Raw genomic sequence first — 17,423 nt, 5'->3', positions numbered from 1 at the left:
CCTGAGATGAAAGCCAGAGGGGAGAAAGAGGGGAGCAGATGGGGCCGAGCTAAGAGAGGAGGGAGGGGGGCGAGGAGGGAGGAGAGCGATTTTGCCGCTTTGTTGGCTGATCTGGTTCAATCCTTGCGCTGCAGCGAATGAATTCCCATCCAAGCCTTTTCCTTAAGAGGATTTGGACCCAAGGGAGTCTGCGAGCCACAGGACGACAGCGTGAAGGCAGCAACCCGTGATGGGATGATGAAGAAAGAAAGACCGGGAAATTGCAGGAAAATAAATAAGGATGTTGAAGAAAAAAAATGTCAACAAAGGTCAAGGATAAATCCTGCCTTCATTGGAGGAATGTGTGGTATCACTTGGAGCAGGGGTAATGTGTTATAGCTATTTAAAGACAGGAAGAGATGATGAGAAATGAAAGAAGTCACAAACATTATAACTGTCAGAGAGTGAGGGGCCGTGAAAGAGAAAGGGGACAGTAGTGATTTAAGCACATATAAACAGAAGGAATAGAGAGGCATCGGATGAGATGGTGGTAGGAAAGCGGCAGGTGGTGATCTCTGATCCCTGATCCCATTATCCAGGGCTAATCCTGACCAGCAGTGAGCGTGTTTGCATGTGCTGTAGTATATGTGTTGTTTTTGTTGTTGGCATGACACTCACTCACGCATTGTATGTCAACCTACACACAGAATTGATGAAAGAGTGAGATGTTTGCTTCCCTGGGTTCATACAACATTTTGATTATGTTTTAACAAGCTTTTTCATCACTTCATGCTACTTTTACGTCTGTCTGCTCTCCATCTCAGCGCCAGACTTCAGACATCTCGCTGCCTGTCAGATGAAAAAGAGTACGTCTCAGCTTTCATCCGCAAAATAATAAAAACATGGGTGTAAACTTTCCAGAGTTTGAGAAATAGCAGAGAGAAGTATGATTGGGTGAGTGAGAGTTGGCAGCCTTGGAGTGCAAAGGGCCGTCACCTTCGGTACAGTATGCCCAGGGTGTATTAATAGTCAGCTAGACAGCATGTCTGGGGCACAATGTGTTTGTGTAACAAGATGCACCGAGACTGATTCAGAAACACACTGGTGAAATGTGAATGGTTGCATGACGCAAGTAAGACTTAAATCGTAATAATTTGATTCTATATACATTTGAAATACGGTCAAAAAGAGAGCACAAGTGAGAACGGAACTTCCCGATTCTCTTACAGATGCAAAAATAAATCAAAAATCACAGTGCCATTTATATTAATGCAAATAACTTAAAAGTCCAGCATTGGAACGGCTATAATCAAAAGACATGTGGTTCAATACTTCAAGGTTAGATACAATCTAATATCTTTATGAAATCAGTATTTCAGTTTTCTAGCATGTACATGATTTCCCATAAGGCTTAGCAAGACACCATATTGACAAAGACGCAATTCCATAGGCCAGACTAGTTCTATGGTTTTAAACAGCAGAGATTACTGCCATAAGGGGAGCGAGTTGGTGGACATTTGAATGGGACCTGAATATGTGCAGTAAACTGAATATTTCACCAATGCCATAAATGCTGAATAACATTGAATAGAGTAGCAGAAGCTAGTGGATGCTAGCTGTGACGTCAGGACATCTGTGCAATAGGACCTAAACACACTGCAGGTCACGAATCAACTTGCTTTAATACTAGTTCATTATCTTAGCAGTGTGTATTATTGCTTTAATGACCCCAGGAGATCTACTGCCGTCGGTGCGTTGTCATGTTTGAAGAGGGTTTTATGTTCCAGCTGCCTCTAATCCAGTCTGGGTCACCATGTCACATGATAATGTCACATGACTTCAGCAACAGATGTAGATGTGCTGGTCATTATTGGCGTCATGAGAAGACATTAAGCCTCAGAAAAAAAGGGTCTCTTCCAAAGACACTGTAATCCCCCTTTGTTCAAACCAAAGACATCATGTCATATGAAGCCCTAAAGACTAAATTAGTGACGCATTATCTGAACAAACATTCTATTCAGTGCCACTAATGTAAGGAGCTACCTTTGAGTTCATTTTCAGAAAACAGATAGTACATTCTTTATTCATAACAGAGATGTTAAAAGTAGATCTTAAAGAGTTTATTTGGGATGACGCTCTGAATAAGCATTGTGTGATTCTAAATGGTGTTATTGCCCTAAAATAGTTTGGATACACTTTATGATCCTAAAGCAACAGGGCAGAACTCACGACTCAATCACTTATTTCAGGTTCTTCAAAACCATGTGATCCTTTCCAAATAAAACCTCTTGCTTTTAAAGTAAGAGCAAGCGGGCATATAAGCATTTCAATGGCAGGGCATTAGTCTTTTCAAATGAGTTGAAAATCCTGACACAGGGAAAAAGTGCAGCTCTCAGTGGGCTCCAGCATGACTACGCAACGTGGGCTTAGCATGACTCACGTAATTGCACATTAATGATGTTAAATTATGGGGTGCATGAGCTTAGTTGTGTGCCAGACGCAGCGTAGGGTCCACAACCACACAGGTTTTTTAATCTCCAGTCTCCATCACTAGACACGCTTCAACCTAAAATATATTTAAAAGCACACAAAGAAATTCCTTTCATTTAAATGTTTTCTTTGCAGTTTTATTAGTGTATGTTTATTTCCTGAAGCAAGTTGTAACTACTGTTTGGCCCACCATGATAGAACTAAACATACTGTCTATATACTGTTGTTGAGTTTTGCAGTGAGTTTTGCACATCTATTGAACCTTAGCTTAATCAACGTAGTCATGACCATGTATTTCTACATAAAGCACTGATTGTAGTCACACCAAAGTATCTATATGTAGAACAAAACGTATATGTTTAAGGAAGCATGATGCCACAGGGCACCTTCCCACCATGACACGTTTACCTGTGTGGATTTCCAGTGCTAAAGAGTCACCTGAGGTTTAGCCAGCAGATACTAAAGAAATTAGCCTGCTATGGGCTGCAGAGCGCTTCAGACTTCTTAGTAGTGTAGCTCCAACCTTAATTGAACTTGGCGTGGACATACTCACAACAACACAAGGTCTGTTCATTTAATGGCGTCCAGTGTAACTCGCTTCTGTATTCGGACAATTGGCAGATTAAGATTCCACCGCGCCCAAAGGAAAATAATCGGAGCCGTGGAGTCTCTAATGCAGTATCAAATTGATACTGCATTAGAGACTCCACGGCTCAATAACGATCAATCACTGCTTATAAACTCCAACATCTAAATGTTAAACAAGCTGTGCTTAATAATTATGATTCAAGATGATTTTACTGCCTTTACAGCTGCCTCAAATGTTTTCAAAACATGTTAAAGTTAACTTTTTAGCTGTGAAATGAGCTGTCATGTTAAAACCAGACTCAAAACGTTCCAATTCAAAAGCTAAACAGTACACTTACATATGTTTATTTTCTCTCTCAGTTTAGAAGCAGGAGGCAATGAAGTCATATCATCTGTATTCAGATGTTATCCGTTCTGCCTAGTTTGACATCAGTGACACTGGGATAGAGCCTCCTTGACTCTGATTGGTTGTTTTCTTTCTGTAAAGATGGAGTGAACGTTTCGTATATATAAAGTTACCATGATCCTTTAATCAAATGAATTCCTGATTGCACACGTCATATACAATAAGAAATAGTAGAACCCCAATGTTAACAACAGATTTTGGTGTATACTAGTTTGGTGAACAATATATTAGACGGGACATGATGGAGCCATCTAGGCAAATCAAGGCACTTCATTTTGCTCATAAACCCACCATTTCACCAGTGGGAAATAACACATTTGATTTTGTTTGGAGAGTACAGCCCGCGTTAGGGACGAAACACCAAATCCAAGAGAGGAAGCTGATGTGATGTACGTCTGTGTATGAGTGCTGTTTGACAGAGACACCACAACTGGGTCCGCTCAGTTCCTGTGTTTACCGAAACAAACAACAAAAAGAAAAATAACCTTCCGTGTTTTCATTATGCAGACCAGCTGCTTGATGCATTCTTCTCATATCAACCAAACAACAGAAAACCCACAAGTAAGCTCATACATAAGAGTGAACAGCTCACATCATTCCAGATTCAATCCTCTTGTGTGCATTACATGTTGCATTTCTGCTTTGATAAATGAAAAGACTCTTTTGAGGGCTGCTTGCTTTTTAAATGATGGTAATTATATTAAAATGAATGCACACTTCCCCCTCGTAAGGATGATGTGTGCAGCCCTAATGTCAGAGCAAACCATCATGTTTCCTGGCCATATTTGTGGGACTTAATTTTTTTAAGAAGTGTTCCAGACTGTGGTGCATCAGAAATGATGGGGCAACATTCCTATTTATGCTCCTTCCAATGTAAATAATTGAATTCTAGCTTCCAAAATAGGCCCAGTGCTCCAACCACAGAGGCTGCATTTTCAATCTTTAATGACTGTGTGGAAGACGCAAGGACTTTGAAAGAGGGCCAATGTCAAGACAAAAACACAGTTTCAACTGAAGGACCATACAATTAGAAAGGTCCCAGTCTTTCTCAGAAGAGAACCATTTTGTGTTGTTGGGCCGCTACCTCCTTTAGCTGCAGGACAAATATCACTAACAAAACTCCTGCAGCTAAAAATTGCTCTTATTGTGCCTGCCAAGCCTCTGGTCCTTTTCTCACTACGCAGCCTTTCCCGATTCTTTCCCTGTGCTGTAATTCTACAAGAATGTGTGGTTTCTGAAGACCATACTCTGGCTTTCCTGAAAGGCCCTAAAACAACACGAGACGCTCGTCGACTTGCGCTCCACCCTGTGCTTCAGGTTTTATTTTACCACCTTTTAAATGATGCCTGCGTCTGCTGGGGTCTCAAGAGAGCCATGGTTGTAAGAAAAAAAATCAAAAGACACGGCAAACAATAAGAAAGATGAAGCACTGAGCGTTGCCGATGGTATGCGCATTAAATCTATAAAGAGTCATCCTTCGAGTAGAAACAGACAGAGATATGCTGTGAAAGCTGGGGGGCTGAGGTTGTGGTGGTACATCCCAAAGTAAAGAGGAGCCTCTATCAAAAACCCACCAGCCAACACATGTTTCCAGCACACTGCAGGTCTAACAAAACGTGTCATAAAAGCCTCTCGTGGTCACAGAGACACACATAGCGGCGCTCAACCACACCAAACCAAAGCAGAGGCAGCAACAGTTAGCAATCATCTTCAAAAAGCCATCTTCAACACACTCTTCCAAGTCAGAGTGTTGATGCAGAGAATGTGTAGGCAGCTCTGTCTACCACACACAGATGTGGAGAGGTAGCTGGAGTTCATTAAGGCTCGCTGTAAAATGGGATGACACAATGTTACTATAAAGGGAGCCTCTAAAGCGGGAGAGAGCTAACCACAGTTTAAGAGAGGATCCAGCAAGTTGTGTATTCCTGTCATCACAATGCAAACATAGCTTTGGTCTTGGGTGAAAGAGAAACCTTTTGATCTGAGCATTAAGACCTTCAGTTAAAAGAGTCATCAGGAAGTTATAACGTTACAAATTGTTGGGAGAGCTTAGAAAACTTTAAAAACTAAAAAGACGAAGGAGCTGGGGTCGATGTTTCTGGGGTTTTGTATTCCTCTATGTTACTCAGTAGCAAAGTTTTGTCCGATTTCTCCTCCCTGCCTAACTCAAATATCCATATCCATAGTTTGTCAATCAGGTTTTGCAACCAATACGAGATTTGGACACACTTAACAGTGATCAAAAGCGTAACAATGTGCCTTGGTGTAATGATGACACTGAAATGTGCTCCTGTGTTCACGGTGTAATTGAGCAGCACCACTGGACATAGAAGCGAACGCTTACTTTAGCCAAAATGTTGCAAGGCTATGAGGCTTAAAGCAGCTTAAAGCTTCACACGATCCCTCATTCTCTTTCTATCCACTGTTTCATTCTTGGTGATGAATCTGGAAAGCCAGGAGACTCCCGCTCTGAGAGGATATCCTGCTCACTCTGGAGGACAGCGGTCATGCAGCCATTCCACTCAGCCACCCAATCACTTGATTAAACAAATTATCATCATCAAAGTAATCAAGCTTTGCACCCTGCCGGCCTGATTCCATTACACCATGAAAACGGCGCAGATTATAAGTGAAGCTGTGACCTTGGCTGATGTCACTGTCTAAAGGGATTTTATGTCGGGTGGAAGTAAGACACGGAGGGAGGAATCCCAAAAGAGAGACAGACTTAAAGTCGTTTCATGTCTTCAACAAAGTTTTTAATTTGACACTTATAATGTGTTTTAAATCTCCGAGCACAATAGTGTGTGAATACTGAACAGGCCAAGACATATATTTCCATTAAAGGGGTCATTGGTTGTATCATGTACCTGGCTGTGGACATGACACATTCTGACTGGCCGCCATTGTTTGTTTTGATACCTCTCCCTGAAGTTTCCACCCACAAAAGAACTGTGTGGTCTTCACTCCGTAAAGAGAGCGCTGGCAATGAGCGTGTCAGCGGTATTTGCATTTAAAATCAAAATGGATTCCATCTGACACGCTTTCTCTGGTCTAAAGCCTCTCTGGGCTGAATAATAAACCCAATCCCTTGGCGTAATGGAGGCCTTACTGCCGGGGCGCCGAACGCAGCATCATGCTCTGCTGAAAGGCTTTGCAGTCGCAGTGCAGATCACAGATGGCTGTTAAAAGAATGCATTAGTAAAGATTAACTCGCCTGGTAGAATCGCCACATTAGTGCCTCTGATCATGTTAACAACCGAGGCACAGAGACAGTGTGTGGTATGATAAGGCGTGCAATTTGACCTGGGGCTGAGCAGTTCATTGTAAACGTCAAATTTACTGCCTGAAATGTGTTGTTTTAGAGAATATTGGCAATATCAAAATGTTACAATACAGGATATCCAACAGGGTTGTAAACAGCCAACCAGATGTTGGAGAGATGACAGCTGTAGCAGTGTAATCTAGTTTGTGTTATTAAATCATGCACAATGTACAATACTCCTTTTCCATTCCTGTAAGACAACATGGACTGGAAGAATAAAATAATCTACCAAACAGAAATGTGAATAGACTCATATTTTGACAGTGAAATGACTTGTTGGTTGCAGTGTGATGATTTGCCATTTTCTTAACCTTATATGCCAATGGACTAAACATGTTTATACATTTAAAGATGCCACTTTACAGGCTATAGATCTTCTTGACAGGGGTTTTTCATACAAAACATCAAATGATTAAATAAAGAAATTAACTGGCATTGATTTGACACTTGAATAAGTAACATATGCTTACTTTAACACTTTTCATACTATTTTGATACTTATTGTGAGATAAAAAACACTTTTTAATTTAAATAAAACTAAAAGAAAATACTTGTATATGCATGCTATGTTGCAGATGATGTTCAATCTTAATTGCGTAAATAAAAATGTTGAATGACTAGAACTAAAAGAAAGCAGCTGAAGTGATGTATACAAACAAAATGAAGGTTAGAGTTGCTGGCACCATTCATAGAGCACAGGACGACCTGTGTTCATAGCTTGGACTTTTTTCCACTTCAAATCTATTTAGAAAAAAAAAGGGTTTCATGTGCGTCAAAATCCCACATGTTTTTTCAGATTACCGACTATAAATGAGTTTCAGACGTGGTGTGAAAGACCCTCAGTTTGATCCTCAGTAGCAAAGGACACTAAGTGTTTTCTTTCATTTAGGGCCCAGCTATGTCCCTTTCTATATTTGCCCCCTTTTCACCGCTGTTAGCTCATACAGTCCTACAGTGTGAGTCAGTGTCTGGACCCTTAGGTGATTTGGTCACAGTTTACACTTTCAAGCACCGGATGTCCACAACTGTACGCATTAACATCTGGATAGGGTCTTGACATCACGGTTTCTCCAAAACAAAAATTTCAAACCGAAGCAATCTTCAGGAAAAGCAGCTCTTTTCATCGCCTTTAAAAACTAAACTAGGCTTAAAAACTCGGACATAAAAGTACTACTTTGTTTTTGCCAAGAAAATGTAGTGTTGGAGACACATGCACATTTTTTCTAAGCATGCTATAAAACTAGCCTATTATTGAATTACAGGTTATGTGCTCATAAGGAAATTATTAAAAGCTGGAAGCATTCAGGGGTCTCCTGAGACTACCCACGTAGACACAGCGATGGAAACACTTCCTCTTTTTTTTGGGACCCATTACAATGACGAGCTCATCTCACTAATGAATATGCATGAGGGCTCAATTGCAGCCTTTAAAGTCACTGCTTTTCACTAAAACAAGATGAGTTGACACACCAGCATGCACTTAGGGGGAGAAGTGTTTGTGCTATGTGGGGAGTTCACTAATGAATTTGCCTCTCCAGCTCATCACCCTCCCCAAATACCCTCCGGAGTCTCAAGAGTTTTCTCATGAAAGCAGCTCTAAATGAAGTGACTGCATGGAGTATAATTTGCGGTTGGTAATACGCCCTGCATAGAAGCCATGATTTACACGCTTTAGCTCATTTGGTGCTGTTTTCATTCGAAACAGGGGGAGGGGNNNNGGGGGGGGGGGGGGGGGGGGGGTATAATGGAAACACCAGACATTAGAAGTACATTTTTCTGCTTGGAGGAACGCCAGTGCAGATATCAATTGGGTGCCTTTTAGAGACGATAAAGTGTGCTCGTAAATAGGGGTGAGCACAGATGTGTTAAATGTGCCGTGCCATTTTCCACAGCAATCTCTGGAGTCAGATGGAAAAACCTTCAGACGTCATGGCTTCAACTTTCTTTTTGGATAGTGTACACATGGAACACATGTGCCCCTAAGATCATTGTCTATTCAGCAGAACAAAGTCAACCGAGAAAGTTTCACAAGCAGCATTTGATTTCATTTCATCTTTTGAACAGCCGACCAACAAAACCTGAACTAATGATATTTAATATGACTTTAAAGGATGTATTTGTCTTAGTTGCAGTAGGGCGAGCTGTCTAATGTCTACTTCAGCTTTACGGTAAATTGCAGCGACCCAACCCTGTACATTTCTTATGAGGATTAGTTATGTGCTTTGACGTCCCTAGACAGTATGAAATCCATCCAACAGCATTGCAATAAAGTTCCAGATTCAACAAAGCATAGCTGAAGTGAAGGTTTCGCATGGCTTGGAAAATGCAACCAGAATCAGAATACTTTATTTACCCCGGGGGAAATTGGGTAAAGTGACTGTTGCTCCATTTTGGAAATTAATAAATAAAAACCTAATCAAAAAGTCAAACAAAAATATTCATGTAAGAAAGTGTGATTAAAAGATAAAAACAATTAAGACATTTATCTAAAAGATAAGAATTTAAAGTAACATTTCCATTACAAATAAATTAAATGTAATATGTACAGTATATAAACGTAAGAAGTCAAAGTAAACGTGCACATTTTAGTCCTATACAATATATACAGTGGTGTATTAGTATTAATGAGATATTAAACTGAACAAAAAAATATAAATAATGAGATATTAATGCTTCAATGCAATTTTTCTGTGTTTAAATGGTTTAAATGTGAACCTCAGGAATTTGAAAAAAATGTTTAAAGAGCCTGTGACACGATTTTCCCCCATCATCCAAACCCATCAATTTGAGTAAATATTATCCCCTTGAAAACCGTTACTGAACTGATTTTGGATATTTGTACTTTGATAACCATTAATCTGCCCTTCAATGTTGACCATTTTCTGGATCTTCTCGGGGATTCCTCAAGTCCCGCCTAATTATGTGTGACGTCATTGCGGGCACAGCGCTCCAGCTGCACCATTCAGGATCCCAGCATCTGCATGTAAACGCACGATGGCGCACACAGCAGCAAGCTCAGACAGCGATGACAGTTTAATTTTGAACGTGTTTGAGAGCTCATATGAGGCTGAAGGATCGGTTTATGTTGTATCTGTTAGAAGTTTAGGAATTAGGTGCGTCAATATGGGCGATCATACGGTCATGTAGCCAGTGGTGGACTGGGACTAAAAATCATCCCGGGACTCTCGACCGGCCCACTTCGGTACTGCCAGTAAATTGTCAACGGGGGGAGTGGGGGATGTGCTAGTGACTTATCCGACCGGCCCACTTCGGTACCGGCCCATCGGGATTCGTCCCGATGGCCAGTCCGCCACTGCACCCAGCCCAGCCCACGTAAACTGTCAACGGGGGGAGCCTCGCTGCGGGGAAACGGTGGACCTAGTGTCCCGATCGGAGTGGGAATAATAATAATAATAATAATAATAATAATCTTCTGTCCCTTTTATCCATTAATTTCCCCAACATTGTGGTAAAAAAAACACACGTTTAATCCATGTTGGTGTACTACAACTACAAAAAGTTTGTTTTTTCATCAGGAAATGCAGACCGGCTCAAACAAACGATTTTAAAATCATCATCCTCACGATCATTTAATGTGTCATATGTTCGCCGAATTGACATGAAAGCACTAATAAATGTAGTTTCATCCACTTGAGTTTACAAATACAAAAATAATCGATTTGTTTTTATATCACATCCGACGGGAAGAAATTCAGCAGCTCTCACTTCCGACTTTTAATCCTAATTTAATCATCATCTTCACCACGATCATTTATGTTTATGTTCGCCGAATTGACATGAAAGCACTGACAAATATGAATATACTGTAGTCAACTTCATTAAAACATTATTAACGTGCCTAAACTCAGTAAGTCCGTGTTTGGCTCTCTCGCCGTACAGTGAAGCGTTCCCGCATTGACGTCACTTCTGGCTTCCCCCAAAACTTCAATATGAGTCGAAGGAATTTCCCCGCGATGTTCGAAATTATTGATATTTATCGAAACGGTATCGCACCTTCTTTTTTTTTTTAAACTGACGGTTCGAGATGACTAGTAGCCCAATATTTCATTGCACAACAGTTGTTGGGAGGCTATCACAGGCTCTTTAAATAAGAAAAAGTTAAAATGGATGAAGTTTATTTTGCCGTTATAACAAAGTAAACAGCAAAAGGTTGACTTCTTAAATGCTCATAAACTGTTGCAAAAGGAAAGCAGTCCAGTAGTCCCATACCAAGTAGCACTAGTAGCCCTCAGTTTGTCTCTTTCATCCCCACCCCCCCCACCCCTGCCAAGCTAGACACTTTTCACACCCCAAACAGCAAACTGCAGACAGGCCCTGTCCTGGGAAAACCTGAGCCCCAAAAGGGAGGCAGGGATCACACTCTCCCCCCACTCCATCTCCTTCATCTCTCTTCCCCCTACCAACTGGAACTGGAAGGTAGTAAAAAAACACACGTCCCGACGTCCCGACACAGGGTTTTCCCCATTTCTCTTTGTCACAACCACAATCCCCTCCACTGCAGGTCTGCCAAGGAAGTTTCCATTTGCTAAGCTAATTAGGTAGAAGAAAGAGGGTGGGAACAGAGCAAAAAGTAATGTTCCAGATCTTATATGTCTAAATGTTTTTACCCAGATTGCCACAAGCACATGCAAAAAAGGCTTTTACTGTGCGATGAAATAGCCTATGATAGTCTGCTATAGCCAAGGTGGCTGCGGCCCAACATAAACCAGCAGCCACAGCTCCCTAATGTGTTTTCCCCATGCCTCGGTGGCTGAGATGACAGTGTATTTTAAACACGTGGCTGTACCAGAGGGACATTAAAAGGCACGGATGCACACACAAACACATGCACAGTCAACAGAGTTGGACTATTTGAGAGTCTTTACGAGTGTGCACAAGTCCCCGCCAAAGTAAGAGCCAACTTTGTGACAATGGCGGAAGAGGAGGAGCTACTCTCAGACACATACGACCCGCAGATGTCGGCGAATTCAATGCAGGGACTTGACATCTTAAGGGGCAAAAAGGGGGTGTATCGTAAGTCAGATATACTCTTGCCCTTCATTGCTTCCAGATGCCTGAGAGGGAGATATAACGCCACTGTTCTCAGCCTAATCCGTGACGCTGTGATAATAACAGGAAGCTTCTTGACCACGCTGGCAGAGGGGCGCAATGTACAGAGAAAAACAACATGGGGGAGGCAGGAGGCTGTGTGTGCCAATGTGTGTTTACCTACTTGTCGTGTGTGTGTGTGCCTGCATGGTGACAAAAACAGGAGTTCATGCGTGGACACAGATGGATTCAGGGAAAAGAGAGGGGGGTTGGTGGCGGTTGTGCTTTCAGTGGTCCAGCAGCCGCGGCCTTCTGTAGAGTCCATTAGTGAATGCATAATGCTTGGCAGGGACAGGGACCGAGTGAATGCACCCCCCCCCACCCCACCCCCCGAAGGGACGCACACCAGCGAGGAGGCACACGTTGGTCCGCAGAACAGGAAAGTCTGTGCTCCTGTGTTTGTCCGCAGCGGATTTATTACAAAAATAAACGAGAAAACACAGTTTATCCACAGTCAGACAAAACACAAGCATGCAGGGGGGCTGTCTGCAGTACGAGGAATTCTAGGGTAATGCAAAATAAAAGAGCATCATTAAATATACAGCAGGAGAAGCTGCAGTCGCTGCACAGCATCTGCTTCTATGTGGCAATACATCCTTTCATTTTTCAGCTCCGTTAGGACCTCGACTTTTATTACATTCGTTATTTTTGTCAATTGTTTCCTTCCTTTTTATTCCCCACCACTCCCTTTGTATTTTCTCCTCTTGGTTACAGAATGGTGGAGAAAATAGTGTAACATATGTTTTCCACCCACGGCAGACAGGCATTTTACTTATTCATTATATAGTACATTTAAAATTAAGTGCTGTAGATGAAGCATACTGCTTTTATCGGTGGAGAATCAAATCGGAATTTGAACACTCCTCATTCAGGTTCAAGCCATAAAAAAAGGTGATTGGTTGCGTTTAGCTCAGGAGAGGCAATAAGATACTTTTAGGATTAATATAGCTAATCTGCGCAGAGGAAATAGAAGTGAGGGTTTTATAATGTTCTTGGTGTATCTAGGTTGAATGACGTGTGAATGTTTTAGCAAGTAGTTGTCTGGGAAAATGCTCGAGACAGCCTTAAGTTGAGACGAAGGTCAGTGTGTCTGTGCTGATCTTTTCATTACCAACTAATCGTCAGAAAACGACCAATTCAAGCAAGAAAATGAAACTGGATTAGCAGATAATATATCCCTCACAATACTCGCTTTGCACTTCCATGAGAAGTAATGAAAGGCTTCCCTTTGAACGCTTGCATTTGCTGTTATGGCCTTTTCCCCTCTGGCTTGAAATGTCTTTTCTTTTCTAGCATTCAAGGGTAGTTTATCAGTAACCTGACCTCACTTGCCCTTTTGAGAAACAACTCAGACAGCAGCTGCATCATCTACATGAATGGGGTAAGTCCATAACAAATGCCCATGAGAGAGAAAATAAACAGATCTTCCTTGGGTTGCCTTCAGAACTCCTTTGAACTTGAACAGAGACATTCCATGTCATGTTGAGTCCGTCTCCTCCATCCTCCCATTTCCTTTTCTTTCTGTTCCGCCACACTCCTGGTTTCCTCCACCACCCTGACACTAATTCCCTCCCTCTTCTGAAGTTATCCTTTAAATGTAGCATCAGACAGCGAGACAGCACTCAGAGCCCCCTTGTAAATCACAGATGTAAAGGGAGGTGAACAACACCCACGCTTCCCACCGAAACATGACACAAATTACAGACCACTACATCTGGTGAGTGGCGCACACCGAAACACGACGAGGTGGCCTGAGCGCATATTAGCCAAACGTAACTGTTCCAAAAGTTTTTGAGAAAGAAATTAGTGGAAAATGTGACAAAAACAATGTGAGAGAAGAGAAGAAAGCACACTGTTACAATTCCACATTCCCTTGGTTGACCTCATCTAATGAGAGATAGGATGATAACAACACACCCACATACCTTGAGTGAATTTTCCTTCAACATGTGCCGAGACCTCACATGTTGCGTTACACTCAGAGTGTTACTGACCAAGCAAGCCAACACAAATAAAACTACAAGTCAGAAACATAAATGGTTTCTAGACAAAAGCACAACTGTTTTAGCTCGATATGATTCTGGGGGGTGAGCAGTGAAATAATTTATCTAAATGTTATCTAAAGCAACTGAGAGTCACACTTTGCCCCTGTGTGATGCAATGTGGTAATTAAAACACAGACAGATGTCCAAAACACGTTATCAACCACTTGTCAACACCAGAGAGCCAATATTGAGAATCAATGCCATGTGTCCCAGTGAGGCCTTCGGGGGACACAGATAGAAGGGAGGTAGATATCGTCGTGTGTGTGTGTGTGTGTGTGTGTGTGTGTGTGTGTGTGTGTGTGTGTGTGTGTGTGTGTGTGTGTGTGATCTTGTTTATAGTCAACTCAATCATGATAGTCAAGCATCCTGCCAAATGTTTGTGATTGATTAACTCGTATTTTGTAAGAATCTGTTGATTTAGGGTAGGATTTATACTCTATGTGACCAAGAGAATAACTTTGTACTGCAATCAAATGTACTATTGCAATAAGTACCTTGGTGAGACTTTGAATTGCCTTTGACACTGTCATAAAAGTACTGTACTTTCATATTTCCCATTGTATGGTCACTTTGTGCAAATTGGGCCATTGCATACACAGGGTCATTTTTGAATTGCTGTACAGAAAAACACAGCCCTGGTGTGAATAACATGTAAAAGTGCACCCTGAGGGTCACCACATGCAAAACAATGAGTCATTAAAACAAGTGTCTGAATCAGCTAATCAGCGGCTCTAACAGGGGCACTGCGCCAAGCGACAAGTCACAGCCCACAGAGAAACAACAGGAGGGGGCTATAATGACAGAGGCTGCACATGAAAGTGCCAAAATGTGTCATTCCAGCAGCCAGGCCAATTTTGCAGAGCCATGCACACACAGTGAGGAGCTCAACACTGACTTCAACCTGAAGCTGGAAACAACAGAGATGAAAGGCAATATGTGGGTTTAAGTAAGCTGGTAGTACAAAATATTGGAAAGGACATTTGAGGACATTAGATCAGACAACCATTTAATGCTTGCCACCAGAATGAAGACCTAAATACATAAGTTCATCTGTATACGTGCCAATAATAATAATACATGCATTTCAGCAAGCATAGGAATCAAAAGCATAACAAATCACTACAATACTGCTCATATAAAGGAGCTCTCTGACAGTCAGTTTGGTAATACTTTATTTTAGATGTCATGTAGTTCCTATGTGATATTTTCAAAGCCTCTCTATAACATATGTCTTAATAGTTATGACCTTATAGATGTGAAAGTGTTTTAGGCTACAGATAAAAGCATCCCTTTAAAGTTGTGCTCCATGTTTAACAAATATATATATGCTGAACACCTACATGGAAGCAGTGAGAGAATCACATTGACCTCTACAGACTGTACTTAAGCTTCATGCATATTTCAGTATCTAATATGCTTTAAGGAAAATGGTCTTGGGCTCATGCAAAGTAGCAGCAATAGGCCTGTCTGCTTGGATGTCAGACAGAGATTCAATGGAAACTTCTTGGGGAATTACGCATGCAGCGTTTTTCCTTTTTTAATCCCGCATAGTAAAGCAGTGCATTGCACACACGATGAGTAGAAACATGTAACTGTTTCCATTGAACTGCTCGGGTTTTCTCAAACTGCAAAATAAAAACAGCTAGTGGTCCGTAAAGTTGCCGTTCACCCCCAAAGCTATCACCCCGTTTTTAAGTTCCAAAAAACTTACCCTTTCCCCGGAGAGGAAGACGGTCAGCCCGAGAGTGAAAATTATCCAAACGTTCCTCATTATTCCTCTTTGTGAATTAAAACGCGTTGTTGCGAGTGAAATGTCAAATGTTTCCCCTCTGCTTCTTCTTCTTCTCCCTCTCGCTTTCCTTGCACCCTTCGCTCCAACTCCGGCCGCTTCTCTCTCTCAGGAGTGGATCCCACCGGATACGTGTTGCGTTTTGGTAATTCCTCCCCCCCTCTCTCTCTCCAGGCACTTCTTTTTTCTCTCTCTTTTTCTGTGTGTAAACCTGACAAAATATTTACAAATACGCACGGTTTAAATTGCAAAGTCCTCCCTGCGCCTTGTGTTTGGTGAAATCCGCACGAGGACGGTAGCTCGCTCTCCTCTCTCCTTCAGCGCTCACTCGAAATAACGACGACAAAAAGCACGAGCCCGACTCACGCGCTACTGAGTGCGTGCGCTCTTTACGGCCATGTCACCGCGAGACAGAAAGAGAACTTGCGACAAGTAGCAAAAAGAAAGCCTATAATTAAAACACTAGCATCTTGGCACTCATGACAGACCAATTATGATGAGCTCAGGCTTGTATTCCGTTACAATAACTAAATACCTGTAAAAATGTAACCAGTAACCCAAGTATAACAATATAAAAGTATTGTAACCTGATTACTTTCTGTTACTTGTGGATGTTGTCAAATGCAATGGCAATACATTATACACATGCTGTTTTTTGATTTAGCACATTACTTAACTAATTCGGTAACTTCGGTAAAATGTGTAATGTGTGATCATGTGCTTCGTAACATATCGTTCTTGTATTGTAAAAGTGTAATTTCGCTAGTAATCCACCTTGTTTGAACTATACCAGTAATCTGATTACGTATTTTTCAAGAAACTGTAAAGGAATAAAGTTACCTTTTTTGTATCCTTATTATCCCGTTACTCCCCACGCCTGGTTTTGCTGTAAATATATAGATTATCATTATCTATTGTCTTTTTTCTCTACTGGTGAGGTCGGATAACAGACTAATTGAGCCATTTATTTCTAAGTCGAGATAACGATTTTTAATTGCACCCTAATGAGGATTCCATAATTTCACTCAGGCACTGCACTAAATTACAATCAAGTATGTTTATTATGCAGCTGTGGAATTATTAACATATCTGATTAGTCCCTCGTTGGTGCTGTAGGCATGTCGTGAAACTCTTTATTCTCTTTGTATTGGAATAGAAAAGGTCCACTACATCTTGTTAGATATACAACATATATAATACAGATAGAGTTTAACACCAAAGAGAGTTACATCAGCTTCAAGTCCCTTAAGTTTCATAGTTCAGCCATGTATGGGCAAAGTCTCCCCCTGCTGGTAGTGAACAACTTCCCCCCTTAATACACAATAAAAAGTAATTCAAAAAGGTTTGCCTGAAATAGAGTTAAGTAACTGTAATCCTTGTTGTTTACATTTAATTTTGCATCTCTAAACTGTGAAATGTATGTTCAGAAACATGCAGAATTAGTTTAACCCTGAATAATAATAATCTCAAGAATCCTCTTTTTAAAGCACTATGCACAAAACGTCTGTTCACCTAGAATAAAAGTGTATTTTTGTTCTACTGAATACACATTTAATAGTAACATCTTCCACCTCACAGTGAAATCTCATATAACTCAAATCCATTCAAAACAGCGCAAACTGCATTTCCGCAGAAACATTTAAAAACCTCTAATCCCACCTGGAAACACTCTGCCCTTTGTGTACCCTACAACCC

The 17,423-nt window shown here is 41.3% G+C and overlaps 1 protein-coding gene across 1 annotated transcript in view; it reads right to left on the bottom strand.

Moving 5' to 3' along the window:
• Positions 1–16,071, bottom strand: part of sdc2 (syndecan 2) — a 47,036-nt gene extending 30,965 nt beyond the window's left edge. Inside the window, exon 1 of the mRNA XM_010768755.1 lies at positions 15,651–16,071. Coding sequence (XP_010767057.1) covers positions 15,651–15,710 — 60 coding nt within the window. The 5' untranslated portion in view covers positions 15,711–16,071. The remainder of the gene's footprint in view (positions 1–15,650) is intronic.
• Between the last annotated feature and the right edge of the window lie 1,352 nt (positions 16,072–17,423).

The sequence above is a fragment of the Notothenia coriiceps genome, unplaced genomic scaffold (genome assembly GCF_000735185.1).
Source record: "Notothenia coriiceps isolate Sejong01 unplaced genomic scaffold, NC01 NC01_scaffold00006011, whole genome shotgun sequence".
NCBI classification, from domain to species: domain Eukaryota; kingdom Metazoa; phylum Chordata; class Actinopteri; order Perciformes; family Nototheniidae; genus Notothenia; species Notothenia coriiceps.
This window is presented reverse-complemented; position numbering and strand designations above follow the sequence as displayed.